This window comes from Eulemur rufifrons, chromosome 11 (assembly GCF_041146395.1).
Source record: "Eulemur rufifrons isolate Redbay chromosome 11, OSU_ERuf_1, whole genome shotgun sequence".
In the NCBI taxonomy this organism is placed as follows: Eukaryota; Metazoa; Chordata; class Mammalia; order Primates; family Lemuridae; genus Eulemur; species Eulemur rufifrons.
Genome location: NC_090993.1, coordinates 2,584,462 through 2,603,342, shown reverse-complemented (window position 1 = coordinate 2,603,342; position 18,881 = coordinate 2,584,462). Strand labels below are relative to the sequence as shown.

The following is an 18,881-nucleotide window of genomic DNA, read 5'->3' as shown; positions in this document are numbered from 1 at the left end:
ATTACAGTAGTTACTAGAGGAGGGGGGTACTAGATCTTGTTTAGTACTTTAAAATTTATGGATTACTGCCCCCCAAAATTACTTTTTTAAATGTTTTGATAATTATTTCAATATAATCAGTTTCCTTAGTGAGCCTTTGTATTATGCATTTAAATGTTATTCCAAGAATGGGACGTCCGTAGGCTTTACCAGGTGGGCATAGAAGACCCTGTTCTAGTGGGAAGGACACACAGAAAGCCCATGTCCAGCCAATGTATTAAGGGAAGAACAACTCTGCCTGCCGTAGGGAGAGAGAGAGGAGCTTTGGCTGTGGGGAGATGGCTCCCTTGAACCCGAAGCAGATACAGTTTAACATTGTGGCCCTCCCTTGGTAGACTTGCTGGTGAAAGAAACTCATTATAAGTGTGGCTTTTCCGTAATTGTGATTGGAGGCAGATTCAGAGTTTTAATTCAGAATTTAAAGTTGGTCTTGTAGGCTGAGCTGGTGATGGCCAGAAAGAAAGAAGTCTTTCTTCTAGCTCGAATTTAAATACTTTCTTTTACATTTGTATGGGAGGATTGTTCTCTGAGTAGCAAATACCTGCTACTTTAGCTGTCGTGCCTTGGGGCAGGCCTGGGAGGGACCCGCTAGTTCCTCTTTTCGACTAGGAGGGGGTTGTGGTAGATGGGTAAATTCCTCTGTCGCCGGAGGGTTTGAGCCCTGGAGGAGTGCAGGTCATTCGGTTCTCTCTGTGGTGTAGACGGGCAAGTAGTGTGGCCTGTTTTGCATAGAAGGGAACGGACCGGTTCACCAGCTGGTGGTTGAGTGAGGACCCCGGTACGTGTTAAGTGCTGGGTGCACAGCCAAAGATTCTGCACCTTGCCCGAGCTGCAAGGCTACCAAATGGAAGTGACAGTCTGATGACCTTGGTCTAGTATCTTCCTGCTTTGTCATTCTCGGTCCTGAGTTCTAGGTAAAGCATTGCTTTGGTCGGTGTTCTTTCACTGGAGGATGTGGCCTTTGTGTTCCACTCCATAAAGCCAGACCGTGCTTAGGGCCTGGGAGCAGCACGTGGCCCTGTCACGGTGAAAGGCCTGGTGCTAAGTCAGTAGCAACCCGAGCGGGAAGCATCTCAGGAAAGAAAACCACCTCAAGAGGAGAAACTGCCAGCCTGCTGGGGCCGGACTCTAGTTCTTGCACCTGGGAGACGACCGGGACAGTTTGCAGCTGACGGTGTCGCTCCGGGTCTGCCCAAGCTCCTCGCACAGACGCTGATTCATCCCACACCTCCGTGTGGCTGCTGCGGGCCTGGCACTTGGTTCTGACACATTTTGTCTGCCTTGCTCGTTATCTGGGTCTTGTTCCTTGTTATTCTGAACTGCAGAGGCACGTACGGAGCCCTTTCTGGGCCACGCGGGCCCTTCGAGGCCTGGCACGCCTGGAGCGCTGTCTGCCTTTCCCGGCCGGGGCTGCAGCCTGATGCGGAACGGCCGTCCTGCGTGCGGCTCACTGGGCAGGGAGGCTCGTCGTCACTGAATGTAACCGTGTGTGGTTGGAAGGGACGTGGGGCAGAGCTTGGTTACATAAAGCCACCATTCCCGTGGCTGTGTTTCGTGTCCCGAGAGTCTGGGCTCAGGAACAGCAGGCGACAGCCTTCCAAGCTGTCGGGAAGGTCTTGAGCGGGACGCTGCTTCCATCGCCCCGCAGCTGCTCGTGGGAGGTGCGGGGGGCTGCTGTCCCCCTCCCGCAGAGGGGAGGGGAAGGTGTGACGCGCTGCTCCGCTGCGGGGGCCGAGGTGCGGGTCTAAGTGGGTCCAAGTCAGAGGTCAGCTGCTCACTGGCCTCCTTCGATTCCCTTCCCTCTAGTCGCCCATGTTCGATGGGAAAGTCCCGCACTGGTACCACTTCTCCTGCTTCTGGAAGGTGGGCCACTCTATCCGGCACCCCGACGTCGAGGTGGATGGCTTCTCCGAGCTGCGCTGGGACGACCAGCAGAAAGTGAAGAAGACGGCGGAGGCTGGAGGAGTGACCGGTCTGTACGAGCTAGGGAGGCGGCGGGTATTTGGCCCCTGACCCCGAGGCTTCCGGGGGCGGGGGCCAGGGGGACCTTTTCTGAGAGGGCAAAGAAAGGCCCCCAGCGTGCCTCTCTGCCCCCCACACGTGCAGATCAGGAACGTGGTGCAGAGGTGATTTCAGCAGCTCCCCACTGCCTCGGCATTGTCTGTGGCATGATGTTTGGTATTTTATTTTCCCAGATGCGCGGAATGTAGCCTTGAAATTTGTTTTGTTTTTCTTCTTAATACTTTTTCAGAGCAGTTTTAGGTTCACAGCACAATTAAGCAAAGTACAGAGAGTTCCCATGTGCCCTCTGTTTCCCCCCACCAGAGTGGTACAGTTGTTACAATTGATGAACCTCTGTTGACACAGCATTACCACCCGGAGTCCACAGTTCCCTCCCGGTTCTGTGCATTCTGTGGACAAATGTGTAGTGAACAAGCATCACAGCATCACACGGAGCAGTTTCACTGCCCTCAAAATCCTCTGTGCTCTGCCTGTTTATCGCTCCCTCCCCTTAACCTCCGGCCACCACTGATCGTTTTCCTTTCTCTGTAGTTTTGCCTTTTCCAAAATGTGTTGTATATTTGGGATCATATAGTAGGTAGCCTTTCAGGTTGGCTTTTTTTCACTTAGTATTATGTATTTAAGATTCCTCCATATCTTTTTATGGCTTGATAGCTTATTTCTTTTTAGTACTGAATAATACTGCATTGTGTGGTTGTACCACAGTTTATTCATTCACCTGTCGAGGGAGATCTTGGTGGCTGCCAGGTTTTGGTAATTATGAACAAAGCTGCTATAAACATCCGGGTGCAGGTTTTTGTGTAGACATAAGTTTTCACCTCATTTGGGTAAATACCAAGGAGCACGCACAATTGCTGGATTGTATGGTCAGAGTGTGTTTAGTTTTGTAATAAACTGCCAAACTGTCTTCCAAAATGACTGAACCGTTTGTGTTGCCACCAGCAATGAATGAGAGTTCCTGTCACTCTACATCTTTGCTAGCATTGGGTGTTGTCAGAGTGTTGGGTTTGGGCCATTCTAATAGGTGTGTAGTATTTTGTTATTTTAATTTGCATTTCCCTAATGCCATAATCGTATTGAACATGTCTCTCATATGCCTATTTGCCATCTGTATGTCTTCTCTGGTGACATGTCTGTTCAGACCTTTTGCCCATTTCTCAGTTGGGCTATTTGTTTTCTTATTGTGGAGTTTCAAGAGTTCTTTGTATATTTTGAATAACAGCCCTTTATCATATATGTCTATTGCTAATAATTCCTCCAATTGTGTGTCTGGTCGTCTTTCCCTTCTCTTGACAGAGCCTTTCACAGATAAGTTTTTAATGATAATGAAGTCTAACTTACCATTTACTTTTGTTTTAGGGGGTGTGGCCTCCATTTCCTGGTGTTGAGAGTCAGTTACTCCTTTCACAGATGGTGTCTTTCTTGTTGTTTCTAGAAAGTCATCACCGGGCAAGGTCATCTAGATTTTCTCCTGTGTTACCTTCTAGTTTTGTAGTTTTGTGTTTTATGTTTAGGTCGGTAATCGATTTTGAGTTACGTTTTCTGGAGGGTGTAAGGTCTGTGTGTAGATTCGTTTTTTTGCATTTGGATGGCCATTTGTTTCAGCACCTTTTGTTTAAAAGACTGTCTTTTCTCCATGATCGCCTTTGCCCCCTTGTCAAAGATCAGTGGGCTACATTTGTGTAGGTCTATTTCTGAGTTCCCTGTTTGTTCCATTGAGCTACTTACCTGTTCTTTTACCAGTGCCGCACTGTGTTGATTGCTGTGGCTTCCCAGGAAGTCTTTAAGTCAGGTCATGTCAGTCCTTTGGTTTGTTCCCCCTCAGGACTGTGTTTTATCTGCTCTGAGTCTTTTGCCTCTCCGCATAAATTTTTGAACCAGCTTGCCAATGTCCACAAACTAACTTGCTGGGTGCCTTTAAATTTTAAAAAGTCCGTTTTCGTCACTTTTTTTTTTTTTTTTTAAAGAAGCAGGATCTCGCTCTGTTGCCCAGGCTGGAGTGCAGTGGCACCATCACAGCCCACTGCGGCCCCAAACTCCCTGGGCTCAAGCAGTCCACTCACTTCAGCCTCTCAGGTAGCTAAGACTACAGGCAAGTGCCACTACACCTGGCTAAATTTTTTTATTTTTTATAGAGAGGGGTCTTGCAGTGTTGTCCAGGCTGGTCTCAAACGATCCTCCCACCTCAGGCTCTCAAAGTGCTGGGATTACAGGCATGAGCCACCGTGCCTGGCCTTCATCACTTTGTGAGGGAAATCTTCTGAGACTGCATTCTCATTTCTGTGCCTTCCTAAATTGACCCAGTTTAACCTCTCTCATGATTCTAGGGCATTGATAGGAACTCAGCCGTCCTCCCTCGGGGAGCTGTTTGTGCCTGTGCTGAAGTGTGTTTTCTCTCCCCCACCCATCCTTCTTGCAGCTGTTGGCATGTTTCGACTCCAGCTGCTTCTGTTTCGCTGGAAACTGAAAGATCAGTAACACTACTTAGTGTTGTGGATAAAAATAACAGTAATTTGCCAAGAAGGGGCCAGAGGGTGAGTGTGGGTTTCAGCAGAGTATTAGGGTGTAATATTTTTCTTACTCTGTAGCTGTTTTCCCTTTTTTTTTTTTTTTTTTTTTTTTTTTGAGACAGAGTGTCGCTTTGTTGCCCTGGCTAGAGTGAGTGCCCTGGCATCAGCCTAGCTCACAGCAACCTCAAACTCCTGGGCTCAAGTGATCCTCCTGCCTCAGCCTCCCGAGTAGCTGGGACTACAGGCATGTGCCACCATGCCCAGCTAATTTTTTCTATATATATGTTAGTTGGCCAGCTAATTTCTTTCTATTTTTAGTAGAGACGGGGAGGGGGGGGGGTCTCGCTCTTGCTCAGGCTGGTCTTGAACTCCTGACCTTGAGCGATCCACCCACCTCGGCCTCCCAGAGTGCTAGGATTACAGGCGTGAGCCACCGTGCCCAGCCTGTTTTCCCTTTTGTATTCAGGATAGTGGAAGTTGTAGGTTTAGGGATCTGTATATGTTGTATCTAGTTATAATTTATACCTATGTAATTTATAATTCATGTATTATAATTTTGTAATATGAAAAGGCATAACAGTTTTACTGAAAATGTGTCTGTTCTGTGAAGCCATCATTAGCATAAAGTTACGATACAGTGTGCTAATTTTCCAGGGATTTTTCATCCAGAGAGCCTAACTTAACTATTTGTAGACACATGAAAAGTTTAATTCATATCCCAGATCCTGTAATTTGTATTGTTAACATAGTGGAGTGTCTCGTCAGAAAATATTGATTCATGTGTGTCAGTGATGATTTTTTTCTTTCCTGCAGAAATAGGATCCAGTCTAGGTATGATTCTCTTTCATACTCAATTACCCTTTTCATGTGGCAAAATATACATATCATAAAATTTATCTTAACCCTTTTTAAATGTAGACTTCAGTGGCATTAAGTACATTTACATTGTTATGCACCCATCGTCTCCAGCCATCTCCAGAATTTTTCATCTTCCCAAATTGAAACTCCGTATCCATTAAACATGACTCCCCATTCTCTCCTCCCTGACACCTCTAGGTACCTCGTCCGAGTAGAATCATACGGTGGTTGTCCTTTTGTGTCTGGCTTATTTCATTCAGCACAGTTCTTCTAGGTTCGCCCATGTTGTAGCATGTGTCAGAATCTCCTCCTTTTTAAAGGCATGGTAATAATCCATTCATTTTATGTAGATACCACATTTTGGTTTGCCCATTCATGTGTCAGTGGACATTTGGGTGGTGTCCACATTTTGTCTGTTGTGAATAATCTACTTTGAACCTGGGTGGACAAATCCGTGTTAGAGACCCTGCTTTCATTTTGCTGTATATACCCAGAAGTGAAGTCGCTGAATCATGGTAATTCTGTGTTTAATTTTTTGGGGAACCTCCATACTGGTTTTCACAGCGGCTGTACCATTTTACATTCCTAGCAGCAAGATACAGTTCTGATTTCTCTACCTTCTTACAAACACATTTATTTATTTTTATTTATTGAGACAGAGTCTCGCTCTGTTGCCCGGGCTAGAGTGCCGTGGCGTCAGCCTAGCTCACAGCAACCTCAAACTCCTGGGCTCAAGCGATCCTCCTGCCTCAGCCTCCCCAGTAGCTGGGACTACAGACATGCACCACCATGCCTGGCTAATTTTATTTATTTTTAATAGCCATCTTGATGTGTGTGAAGTGGTACCTTGTGGTTTTGATTTGCATTTTCCTAATGATTAGTGGCATTGACCTTTGTGTTACTTTTAAAACTTGGTATTTACTCTTTTTGTGTTAATAATTATAGATTTCTGTCATTATTTCTAAAAGGTACATCTTACTCATTTAGTGAGGACTTGCCAAATATCATGCACCATTCCAACCAGTTGACATGTATTGATTTCATTGTGTCCTTGCAGTAGTTTTTACAGATGAGGAAACCCAGGCACAAAGAAGTTAGGTAACTGGCCCAAGGTTATAACGGCTAGTAAATGCCTGAGCCAGGATTCAAATCCAGGCTATATTGCTTTTGAGACCAGAATTTTAACCTTCTCGTTATATTACAAATAGATCTGCTGCAAACATCTTACATATTCTGGGCACCTGTCCAGTTATTTCTTTAATTCCAAGAAGTGGAATTACTGCTCAAAGGGCTGAACCGTTTTAAGGCCTTCTGTGTTTGTGCCAAATTGCCTTCAGAAAGGTTGCTTGAGTTGCAACTATACCTGCAATATGTAATATATCTGTTTCTCCACTTCCACACTATTTCTTAGTATTGTCACTCTTTTTCATTTCACGCCCAGTGAAGTGGAATTTTTGTCACATATTGAGCAGCCCTTTTTTGTTAAGCCATTTACATTACTTTGATATTTGTGTCCTTGCCTCATTTTTCTTTGGGAGTATTTTGTCTTTTTCTTAATGAAATGTACAAGATACTAATTCTCTGTCATAACATTTTGCAAATCCTTTTCCTAGTTTGACGTTTTTATTTTAGCTTTGTCTATTGTATGTTTTGCCACATTAAAGTTTCATCTTTAACGTTTACGTAGTCCTGTCTGTCTTCTCATTTGTGGTATGTCTTTGGTATTGTATGTGGAATTTAAAAATTTTACATACAGTTAAATGCACAGATCTTAAGTATACAGTTCAGTGATTTTTGACAAATGCATACACACATCTAACATATACTCCCATCAGGTTATAGACCTTTTTGTCACCCCAGAAAGTCTTCTTTCCCCAGCTCAGGTAACCACTGTTCTGATTTCTATCCCCATAGATTAATTTTGCCTGATTGAGAATTTCAGGGGAGAAAAAGCAATTGTGTACACCCTCTCATAAACTTCTTTCAGTCAGCACGTCTGTGAGACTCAGCCAGGTTATCTCGTGTATCATTAGTTAGTTGCTTCTTGTTGCTGAGCGGTAGTCTTCTGAATATATCACAATTTGTGTATCCATTTTCCTGTTGGTGACTTTTGGGTTGTTGCCAGTTTGGAGCTATTAAAATGACAGCCACTAGGAATTTGATTGGCATCTCATCAAATCTGTGCATCGAATTGCGGGTAATTGACATCTTAACAAATTGATTCTTCCAGTCCATAAACATGTTACATCTCTTCATTTGTTTAGGTCTTTAATTTCAGCAAAGTCTTAACCGCTTTCTTGTAGAGATCTTGCATGTCTTTTGTTAAATTTCTCTCGAGTATCTTACGTATTTTAATGCTATTTCAATGGCAGTGTGCTTTCTTTTTCCAACAGGTTCATTGCTCATATGTAGAAATTTTTGTGTGTTTATATACTAATCTTGTGTCCCACAAATTTGCTAAATTCACTTAATAGTTCTAGTAGCTTTTCTTAATAGATTCCTAAGGATAGCTCACATATATAATCATGTCATCTACAAATAGAGATGGCTCTACTTGTTCTTTTCCAAACTTATGCCTTTTATTTCCCTTTCTTTTCCTTGATGCACTTAATTGAACCTCCAGTACAATGTGGAATAGAAGTGATGAGAGAAGATAGCCTTGTCTGTCTTCTGCTCTTAGGGAAGAAACATTCAGCCTGGGAATTTATTTTTATATAACAAAAGAATACAGCTCTTGTCCCAAATTAAATAATTCAACCTTTCCGCACTAATTTTAAATGATACCTTTACCATGCATTTAATTCTTAGATATACTTGTGTCTGATCTGTATCGAGATAGTCCCTTTAAGGTAACATTTAACTTTGATAAATAAAAGTGTAGTGGAAATCGGAAGGCTGAGCTAGAATTTAGTGTGGTTCCGGGCTTTTAAGGTAAGCACTTAGTAAGGGCTTTCCAAAGTGCGGGCGGGGACTCCAGAGGAAATGGAGAGAGGCGGAAGGTCAGACGGCCGAACACTGGCTAGCATGGTGCTGTTTCAAAGCGCTTGTCTGAGAAAGGTCACTTCATTGCCGGTGAAGACGCTTGTTAACCAGCCATACTTGTTACAAACAGGTGGAGGTGAGATGGGCCAGCTGCGGTCCCCCATCCAGGTGGAAGGTCCTGGGGAGGTGCAGGAGGAGGTGGGGGACTTCGTGCGGCTGCACGGTGAGGCCGTTGTGAGCGTCGCTGTGTGTTTGGTTCTCCAGGCAAAGGCCAGGACGGCGGCGGCGGCAAGGCGGAGAAGACGCTGGGGGACTTTGCGGCCGAGTACGCCAAGTCCAACAGGAGCACGTGCAAGGGGTGCATGGAGAAGATAGAGAAGGTGAGAGCGCGGGGCTCCGGCAGCCGGCCGACCCTCCTGAACTGCTTGCAGGAGGTGCCGCTGGCTGTCTCCGGACAAAAGCAGAAATAGGAGCTTCGGGGTGCTCGCTCAACACCAGCGTTGAAAATAAAATGAGATGTTAGTACAGACCGGAGATGACAGTCACTTTTCTTCCAGACGGGTCTGACCCTAATTAGGGTCGGTGCAGTACTCACGTATATGGCTGCACCTGCTCTTAGGGTGCCCGGCAGCGTCTGGAAAGCATTAGCCCAGGGGTCGCTTCTGGCTTCAGCAGTAGCTGGGGGGAGGCTGTCTGTGTTTTAGGGTAGGATTCAGTTGAAGGAGTCGTGTTTTCCCCGGTGTGAGCCTCCAGCTTTCTTCTGTTTAATCAGAGAAACTTCATTAGCCAGCCTTTTCCGCCAGTTGTATTCCCGGAGGCTGGCAGCCGGTCAGATGGACCGGGCGGAGGGCTGAGACACGGGTGGGGGGAGGCTTGTGCCCTCCAGCCTTCTTGTCCTGCCCTGGTGTGACGCACGTGTGCTAATTGACTCATTTAAGGCACTGATTGAAGGTCTCTGCCTCTTGGAGGTGTTGCACATGGAAGTGAGGTGAGCCCGTGGGCGTTCAGAGAGGAAAAACATGGAATTGCTAGATTTTCTCCACGTACCTTCAGCCGCTAAAACCTTGAGGCCGAAGTTGAGGTCGTCTTCGAGGGGAGGGCCAGCAGCCCCTCCGTGCTGAGCCCTCTGGGTCTGGACCTCGCGGGCACGGAAGGAAGTCGCCCAAGAATGTCAGGCCTGCGGATCGTAAACCTGGGCAGGCTGATGGGACGGGGTTCATGACAGTGGTTTTATTACCCCTTCTTAGGGGGCTTCCTATGTGTAAAGAAACTAAAGAGCCCATTGGGGGGTGGGAGTGGCAGAAAGTCCCCGCTGGTGCGAGTGTGCTGCGTCGGAGCTCTCCCAGGTGTTGCGCAAGGCTCTGGCTTCCCGGCACTCCACACCAGGTGTGCTCATGCCCGCCCCAGACCAGAAGCATCTTCAGGGGAGCACTGCCGCTTCCTTGTCCAGGCAGGCAGGTAGCCACTGGGATTTAAGGAACACTGAGACTGGAGGGTAGCACAATCCTTGGTGGCCCAAGAGAGCCAGGCTATCCCAGCAGCCCTCGAGCCCTCCGGTTGCTGGGCAGGCAGGCGCCTTGACTTGGACCTGTCGCTCCCTTGGTACCACGTGCGGTTTTTCCTGCAGGGCCAGATGCGCCTGTCCAAGAAGATGCTGGACCCGGAGAAGCCGCAGCTGGGCATGATTGATCGCTGGTACCACCCAAACTGCTTTGTCAAGAAGAGGGAGGAGCTGGGTTTCCGGCCTGAGTACAGTGCCAGCCAGCTCAAGGGCTTCAGCCTGCTCGCTGCAGAGGACAAAGAAGCCCTCAAGAAGCAGCTCCCGGGAGTCAAGAGCGAAGGGTGGGTGGAGCGCCGTGCCATGGGGTGCTCAAGACCCTAAGGTTGCCGTGTGACTCCTGCATTTCCCTTTGCTGTCTGTCCGAAAGCCAGGGCGACGCGGCCTGAGGGACAGCAGCAACAGAGCTGTGGGAGCAGGGGGCAGAGTAGGGAAGGACTGCAGGGGGCTGCAGGGACCCATTCCTATAGCCCTGTGCCCTGGTGGTCTGTTCCCCCTTCCAACACCTGATCTCCATGGACAAGCTGGTTTCGCTTCCCCACGACAGCCCTTCGCACATGGGAAGACCACCCTGCCCTGTGTGAGCACCCCCTTGCCCTGGTCATCCACCCGTTTCCTCTGACCTCCCCCCCCCCATCTGTCACATCCCGTTGACATCCTCATACACATGTTGGCGTGTTCCTGTGTGTCTGGTTTTCTAGGAATGGTGCTGGGAGGATCGTGACCATTTTTAGATAGTGGATGGGCAGCGGATAATAAGTTTCCTGGCTTAGAGTTCAGAATTATTTGGGTTTCACAAGTTGTTAAACATTTAAGATGGGAAGAATTATCTGTCTTGGGTCTGTGGCTGCCTCGTGTCTTGCCTGGACCTCAGCCTAGAGAATGACTTGTTAACGAGCACACCAAGGGCCCTGTGTCGGCCTGGTGTGCTCCTGCTCCTTAGACGGTGACCGGGCCACCGCTGAGCAGCCATGCGTACGTCACTTCAGTTCACGTCACACACATTCGTTGATTGCAGCAGTGTATGTGGCTCTGGAATGTGCAAGAAACTGGAAAATCAGGCATAGATCCAAAAGTCCTCAGGGGCCAGGCGCGGTGGTGCGTGCCTGCAATCCCAGCACTCTGGGAGCCCGAGGCAGGAGGATCACTTGAGCCCAGGAGTTTGAGACCAGCCTGGGCAACATGGCGAGACCCCATCTCTATAAAAAGTATACAGAAAATCCTCAGGGCATTGCAACACGTGATGCAGGTGTAGGAGTTCATCAGCTCATGTGTGCACCATGGTAACAACCAGGATGTCCTGAGCACGTGTGGTGCGCCAGGTACTGTGCGAGTCACTGTGCTTGGGCTGTTTCCTTTGCCCATCACCAGGGTTCTATAAGGAAGAGGGTGTTCTTCTCCCTGTTTTATGGATCGGGAAAAGTGCAAGGGTTTTGTGACAGCCGAGGCTGACTCCAGGCCACTGTGGCTGTCCTGCCCTGTGTTGTAGGAGCAGCTGACACCCTCAGTGCTGAGTATTTGCTGAACCAGCTGGGCAGACTGGCTGGCGGTGCTTTGGCTGCCACTTGTTGTCTGGGCTTTGTGTGGCCGCACAGCCTCCCCTCTGCAAATGGCCTCTTGGCCTTGGGAGCTGCCCTGTGTTTTAGCTCCAGATGCTCAGCCTCTGGCGGTTTGTCTTTCTGCAGTCCCTGCCCCTCAGCCATGAGCTTACCTTTGGCATAGTCCCTGCCGGAACCTTCTAAGCTGTCTCTTTTGTACCGGGAGATGAGTGGGATTTTTGACATCGGGTGGGACCTGAGCCCTGGATCCCATAATGGGTTGTTCCAACCCCCGCCCTCGGCTGGCAGAACTGATGTGGACGCATCTCCTGCCTTCTCGGTGGCAAATGCTGCCCGAGTGCACAGCAAGCACCCAAGAGCCCTTTGGAACGGGGTGGGGAGGGGACAAGTGTGAGCAGGGCCTGCAGAGAGGCATAAATGACACAAGATACTGTGACACCCCAAGTCATTGGGTGTCAGATTTTTAATGGCTCTCGTTCTTCCTTTTATATCCTGTGTGTTTCAGAAAGAGAAAAGGTGACGAGGTAGATGGAACAGATGAAGTGGCCAAGAAGAAATCTAGAAAAGAGAAAGACAAGGATAGTAAGCTTGAAAAGGCCCTCAAGGTGAGTTCTGGGCTTTGCGTCTCCTTTGGACATTCTGGCTCAGGGCTCTTCATTCTGGGAAGGAAATTCAGGGAGTCATATCTTTCTTACCAAGACCTTTAAGAACTCCCAAAGTGATAGCTGTCATTAAATAGTGTGGCTTTCCCCCCAGACTGTTTTCTTCCCTCTTCCCCGAAGAAACCTTATTTAGAAGAGAACCCAAATAAGGCTGTAGGTGCCTGATCTGCAGCCCGGCTCCCGCAAGGGCTGAGCACCCTGTTCCCACCCTCCGGCCGCACGCGGGGCTGGTGGAGAATCACGCTTCCTGCAAATCACGCATCACTGCGTCCTGCACTTTCGTAATCACTCGCAAACGTCGGAAACTCAGTGTTAAATTCAAGGACGCCAAAGATTCTTAGCATAGACAAATGGCTTGAAGAAAAAGTTTTTCCGCATTTTTTTATTATAAATGAAGATCTCTCATTTTAAAAAGAAATGGAAGGCGTATAGTGACAGGAGAAAACTACCCATTAATCTATGGTCATTGACCATTGACTGTAACGTACATATCGTCAGACATCACCTTGTTGAATACATGTGCGTTGAAGCAAAGTAAAAATTATTAATCAGAAAATGTTTGGGAAATCAGGGGAGAACAGTCACTTTCTTGAGAACAGGGTTTCTCAGCCATCTGCTTGAGTCTCTGATAAGTGTGTTCAGTTTTTGCTGGTGGTTTGAGAATTAGAAACGATTTCTGATCTGGCTCCAGTTGCTAAATAAGAATCACAAGTTTGATTCTCACTTAGGTGGGATTGTCTTAACGGTAAAAACGGGAGTCCGTTTTGGGGCAAGTCTGGCTGCAGTGGAACCATAGTGCCACTCTGCGTTTGCCGTTGAGCGGCTTCGGTGTTCTTTCTCCTCAATTTTGTCAGAGATGTAAAGAAAGTCAGAAAATTAAAATGCTCCCTCAGCCTCCTCGCCCTGGTGCGTCTGTTTCTGCTGCTCCCCGGTCTTGGTTATCACGTAGGTGACAGCTCTGCTTCCATTTAACCTGGCACCGCTGGACTTTTTCCTCATGCTCTTGTGTCTAGCTGGTGTCCCAGCATGTGCTGCGGGGAGGAACTGGAGAGGGCGTGATCCTGAGGGAGCCCTGAACTTGAAGCTGGGAGACAAGTGCAAATACGTGCGCCTGCAGCTGTGACAATCACAGCAACATCCTCTTTCGGTGCGGGTGGCAGCCCTGCAGGGTGTGGTAGAGCTGGCGTTTCCATCTCCGCCTCACAGGCGTGCGGTCTGAGGCCGAGATGGTGAATAACTTGCCCGTTGTCCTGGAGAGGGAGGACACTCACCTCGGCCTCGAAAATGAGGAGGCTGATGCTTTCCTCGCAAGGTTTATTATTGCGAGAATAAATGACAGGTAAAAGTGTGCAACAAAGAGTGGGCACTTCATGTTCAAGGTGGACTGTTCCATTTTCAGAGGAGCCTAAATACAGCCCTGCCTGATACTGAATATGATACACTGTTAAGGAAATGGTGTTTGGGAATCATTCCTGCTCCCTCTTACGTTGATGGGGAACAACCGTACCCACCTCCTTCAGATGCTGACAAATGGGGGCCCAGACCCCAGCCCGGTGCTCCCAGCTTGTTACCTGTGTCTCCTGGGATTGGTTCCCGGGCGTGGTGCCCTGGCTGCAGCCTTCCCCACACTGCTGGGCGGTTTCCTCCCCACCTTCTGCGGTTCTGGGAGAGGCCATGCTCCAGGCTGAATTTGGTGCCCACGGGAGTGTGGCTGGGGGTAAAATCCTGTGTTCATCAGCCTAGCTTTGGAGGGGCAGCTCGGCTGGTGCGCAGGTATAATGGGGAGCTCAGCAAGACCAGGGTTTCCTAAGTTGCGTCTCTTGCTTTGCAAAGAGCTGGTCTCTCAGCTGCCGGATCTCGTCCGTAGGCCCAGAACGACCTGATCTGGAACATCAAGGACGAGCTAAAGAAAGCGTGTTCGACGAATGACCTGAAAGAGCTGCTCATCTTCAACAAGCAGCAAGTGCCTTCCGGGGAGTCGGCGGTGAGCTGCCTTTGTGTTAAGTGGGACCCGCGTGTGAGGCCAGCCCAGGCGTTGTGGAGTGACTGTCCCAGTGGCGTGTGGGAGGCCCTCCGTTTGCGCACCTGCTGGTATTACCTGCGAAGAGTCGAAATCCGTGGTTGTGTTGCACGGTCATCACCGCCATTGTGATCACCATTACCTGGGGCTGGCGGGGCCGGCGGGGCCGGCTCTCATAGGTCCCACCAGACATTCCCCCCATGTTGATGCTTGCTCTGGAATTCTGGAGAGGGCTTTGGTGGGCCACATGTTTGCCTCGTATGTTCATGCCATGTTCTTTGGCCTGGGGCCCTCTCTCTGCTGCCTTCTGCTCAGACTCCCCCAGGGCTGCTGGCCTGTGGAGGGAATAGGGACCCCTCCTGAGGGCTGGCGTGACAGTGTCCCACGGGTGTCCACAGCAGGCCCTTCCCTGCCCTCATTCTCTGGAGTTGAGCTTGGCGTGTTGCACTTTGCGTGATCCACCCTGGGGCTGTCCTTTATTTCTGAATCCCTGAGGGTGGGGAGCTACGGGAGGGATCACTTCCCTTGGAAATAAGTCTCTTAAAGTATAAGAATCCGTGCTCCGTTGTAAACCCGCTGCCCGGGCTTGTTCAGAGCCCCAGAGTGAGCCTCTGTCCCGCGAGTGAAGTCTGTGCAAGTTCTGCCATCCCACATTGTAAGTGTCCTTTCCCGCAGTCCCTCCTTTCTTCTCTGACGCGTTCCTTCCCTGGCTTCAGATCCTGGACCGCGTAGCTGACGGCATAGTGTTCGGAGCCCTCCTTCCCTGCGAGGAGTGCTCGGGCCAGCTGGTCTTCAAGAGTGACGCTTACTACTGCACGGGCGACGTCACTGCCTGGACCAAGTGCATGGTCAAGACGCAGACACCCAGCCGGAAGGAGTGGGTGACCCCGAAGGTGAGCGGTTAGGGAGGATCTTGGGACCTGTTGGCAGGAAAACGCAGCCCCCTTCTGGGCCTGTACACACTGCAGGTCCCAAGACTGCAGCGCCATGTTCCTCGGACTTCTTGACAACTAGGGTGTCCTCATGATCAGAATATAAAATGATGTTTTTGCTTCTGGATGTTTGCAGACCACACAAATGTAGAACCGAAGCATCTCTAAGTGTAGAGTATAGGTTTGTCCATTTGGTCTAAAATCCTCTTGTTTGCAAAGACCACGGATTATTTTTATTTCTATTCGTTGCCTTGTGTGTGCCAGGCACTGCTGTAGGCTCGAGGGACGTACGGTGAATAGATACATAGTCATTTCCGCCTCTGTGGAACGAGGGTTTTCCTCGAGGACATTTCCTTGCCTCGGTGCTGGAGGGAGCATTGGATCCAGAGTTCACGTATCTCCTAGTTCTCCCTCTTTACATGGAACCACACGTGGCAAGCTCACAATGCAACAAACCCCACTGGGGAGCCGTTCTGGGGGGGGTCCCAGCAGTGTCTCCGCGGGAGCCGGGGGCTGGTTGGGGGGGCTCGGGGAACAGTGGCACACGGTACGCGCCAGGGATGGTTCCTTGGGGTGTCGCGTCGGCACCACTCACTCCACACCGAGAACTAACCGCGTCTCCTACCGGCCCTTGGCTCGTCGTTTTTGCCTCCTGTTGGCTGCCGTGATTGCACTCTCCCCTCCCGGGAGCAGAACAGATTCTGCCGGAAGGGTCTGCCGTGAATGCTCTAGGCCTCCCCTTCTTTTACGCAGGGAAGGGGGTTGCCCTGAGTTCCTCTTGGGTAATAGCCTCTCCCCTGCCGTGTGCAGTCTTGGGGTTATGGGGTCACGGGGTGGGCATGTGACCTTAGAGAGGCCTGATGACGCTCGAAGGGGCTGGGGAGGGTGTAGTCACAGATTGCAGCGGTGGTTCCCTGACCAGATTGTCAATGGATTTAAAAAAGAAAATGAAAATATTTTTCTCCTACATCGGCCACAGGGCCAGCTGTATTATAAATGTGGAAGTACTAGAAATAAGCACTGCGGCAGCCTAGAGGCCTCTCATTTTTCTATTTTGTGCTATTCTTTATTGTAAGAAGATTAATTTGGACAAGCTAAATTCCCCTTTTGTCTTCGGGGAGGTTCTTTCAAGGGAGATCTGGCTTCCTAACAATGAAAACTTAACGTTCTTTAGGAATTCCGAGAAATCTCTTACCTTAAGAAATTGAAGGTCAAAAAGCAGAACCGAATATTCCCCCCAGAAACCAGCGCCCCAGTGGCGGCGGCGCCCCCGCCCTCCGCAGCCTCGACACCGGCGGCTGTGGACGCCTCCGCTCCGGCAGGTACGGCGTCGGGGCCCTGGTCTCAGAGCCACGTGCAGGGACTCGGTGCCCACCGCTGGCTGGTGTGTGGAGTTGGCGAGGAGGGTGTCCTTCTGGGGTCTCTGTGCTGATGCTGTGGGGAAGCCTGCCCTGCACGTGAGGGGCCCCTTCCCTTGCCCTGCCGCGCCCCTCCGCAAGGCATAACACGAAGAACGTAAACATCTGAAAAGAACAAATGGCTTTCTTATCCTGGGAGGCTAGAAGAGGGGCCCGTGAGAAAGGCCAGGCAGGCAGCCTCACCTAGAGTGGCCTTCGGGGTCTCCTGGCTGACTGCACTGCAGGCCTTGCTCTCCTGCTTCCAGACCGCCCTGCCCCCGCCAGTCTGCCTGAGCCCGGCCGGCACCATGCTTAGGTCTCGTGTGTGCAGAGCAAGTTATCAATCGGCCAATATTAGTGGGAGATGGTCCAGTCCAGCAAAGACAGTGAGAGCGTGTGTGTGTTTTCCCAAGGACAAGCCAATGACAGGGGAACTGAGGCAGGGACCCTGCAGCCTGCCCCGGGTTTTTCCAGGGAGCAGCGCGGAGCTGGCCCTGCTTACTGATTCTGTTCTCCGTCCCAGACAAGCCTTTAGCCAACATGAAGATCCTGACTCTGGGGAAGCTCTCCCGGAACAAGGATGAGGTGAAGGCCACGATCGAGACGCTCGGGGGCAAGTTGACGGGGACGGCCAACAAGGCCTCGCTGTGCATCAGCACCAAGAGTGAGTGGGCCCTGTTGTACAGTGAGGCTATGCATTTGTCTCTTACGGTTGTTCTGAGTTCAGTGAGGAGACACCTGACACTCGGCGCTAAAAACGGTGTCTCCAGTCATCGTCATCGTGGCTGGGTTCTGCATGGAGGGAAGCCAGTGTTTGTGCTTCATGTTACGACTGTGTAGTATATGTATTCACGCGTGTCTTACGTTCCCAGCTAAAGACTGTAAACTGTGATAGGTTAAGTATCTTAATCCCAAAATCCGAAATGCTCCAAACTTTGAAATTTTTTGAATGCCAACATGATACTCAAAGGATATGCTCGTTGGAGCATTTCAGATTTTCGGATTAGTGGTGCTCAACCCGGAGGCATAATGCAAATATTTCGAAATCTGAACAAAAATTGGAATCTGAAACATTTCTGGCCCTAAGCACCTGGGATAAGGGATGTTCAGCCTGTATTCTCAACACTTCGAACGATTCCAGAAGACGTGCGTGGGCTCGCTGCCGAAACAGAAGGTCACAGTTCAGCCGTGTTTGGGAAATGCAGGGTTAAACGAAGGTAAACAGGTTTCTTTGCAGGTTTTTTTATATAGATGACAATCGTATGTCTCCAAAACCAAAAAAATAATATACAGCATTTCCCGTATGCGTTTGACTCAGTGTCTTTCTGTGGGGCCTGCTGACATCTGACTCCACAGAATGGTTTGGAGAAGGCTTCCCCAACTCCTCGCAACTCCTTAGAAAGGGGGAACGCTGGGGAACACTGCCGATAAAAGAGAGTTGTTATTAATAGAATGAAGAAGGCTCTGAGCATTGGCTTCGGAAGCAAAGAGCTGTGGGTGATGAGGGTTTAGAAGTACATGGTGAATTGACTCTAGTAATTTGAGATTTGAGTTTAGTTTTAAACTCATGTATGTTTTTTTTTCCTTCTGATTTGAACAGAGGAGGTGGAAAAGATGGGTAAGAAAATGGAGGAAGTGAAGGAAGCCAACGTCCGCGTTGTGTCCGAGGACTTCCTCCAGGACGTGTCCGCCTCCACCAAGAGCCTTCAGGAGCTGTTGTCAGCGCACATTCTGTCCCCCTGGGGGGCGGAGGTGAAGGCAGAGCCTGTTGAAGTCGTAGCCCCAAGAGGGAAGTCGGGGGCTGCGCTCTCCAAAAAAAGCAAGGGTGCCGTCAAGGAGGAAGGTGAGGGCCCTGAGCGGTCCCTTCCCTGCTGGGGAGGTCGGTGGCCGGGTCCCCGCGTGCGGAGCTGCTGCCTTCGTGTCCCTGTGGGGTCTGTTGATGCTGCCCAGGCCAGTTCTCTGACCCAGGTGTTCACTGGGCACAGAGTGACAGGCCCTTTGGGGCGGTGGGAGGCAGCGTGGACGCCGTGTTGGCAGATGACGTGAGTGGAAACTGCTCATTTGCCTTCCACCTCCCCCTTTTTAATTTATGCTTCATTTATGTTTATATTTTTCTGTCCCCTTCTAAGGTATCAACAAATCTGAAAAGAGAATGAAGTTAACTCTTAAAGGAGGGGCAGCTGTCGATCCTGATTCTGGTAAGCAAACAGGAGCGTGTGCAGAAAACGTGTGAATTCCCACGGCGCGCGGGGCGGGGCGCGGGGCCTTTGGCCTGTCCCGCAGCTGTGATGTCCTGTCGGCCTCGTGCACCCCAAGTTATTCCCAATGCCTGGGGGGTGAAA

The 18,881-nt window shown here is 49.7% G+C and overlaps 1 protein-coding gene across 1 annotated transcript in view; it reads left to right on the top strand.

Annotated features, from left to right (window-relative positions):
• PARP1 (poly(ADP-ribose) polymerase 1) overlaps nt 1-18,881 on the top strand; it is a 37,815-nt gene that overhangs the window by 2,002 nt on the left and 16,932 nt on the right. Inside the window, exons 2-11 of the mRNA XM_069484516.1 lie at nt 1,846-2,011; nt 8,676-8,791; nt 10,039-10,253; nt 12,034-12,133; nt 14,058-14,174; nt 14,927-15,103; nt 16,317-16,464; nt 17,063-17,203; nt 18,140-18,382; nt 18,669-18,737. Of these exons, the coding sequence (XP_069340617.1) occupies nt 1,846-2,011; nt 8,676-8,791; nt 10,039-10,253; nt 12,034-12,133; nt 14,058-14,174; nt 14,927-15,103; nt 16,317-16,464; nt 17,063-17,203; nt 18,140-18,382; nt 18,669-18,737 (1,492 nt within the window). The remainder of the gene's footprint in view (nt 1-1,845; nt 2,012-8,675; nt 8,792-10,038; nt 10,254-12,033; nt 12,134-14,057; nt 14,175-14,926; nt 15,104-16,316; nt 16,465-17,062; nt 17,204-18,139; nt 18,383-18,668; nt 18,738-18,881) is intronic.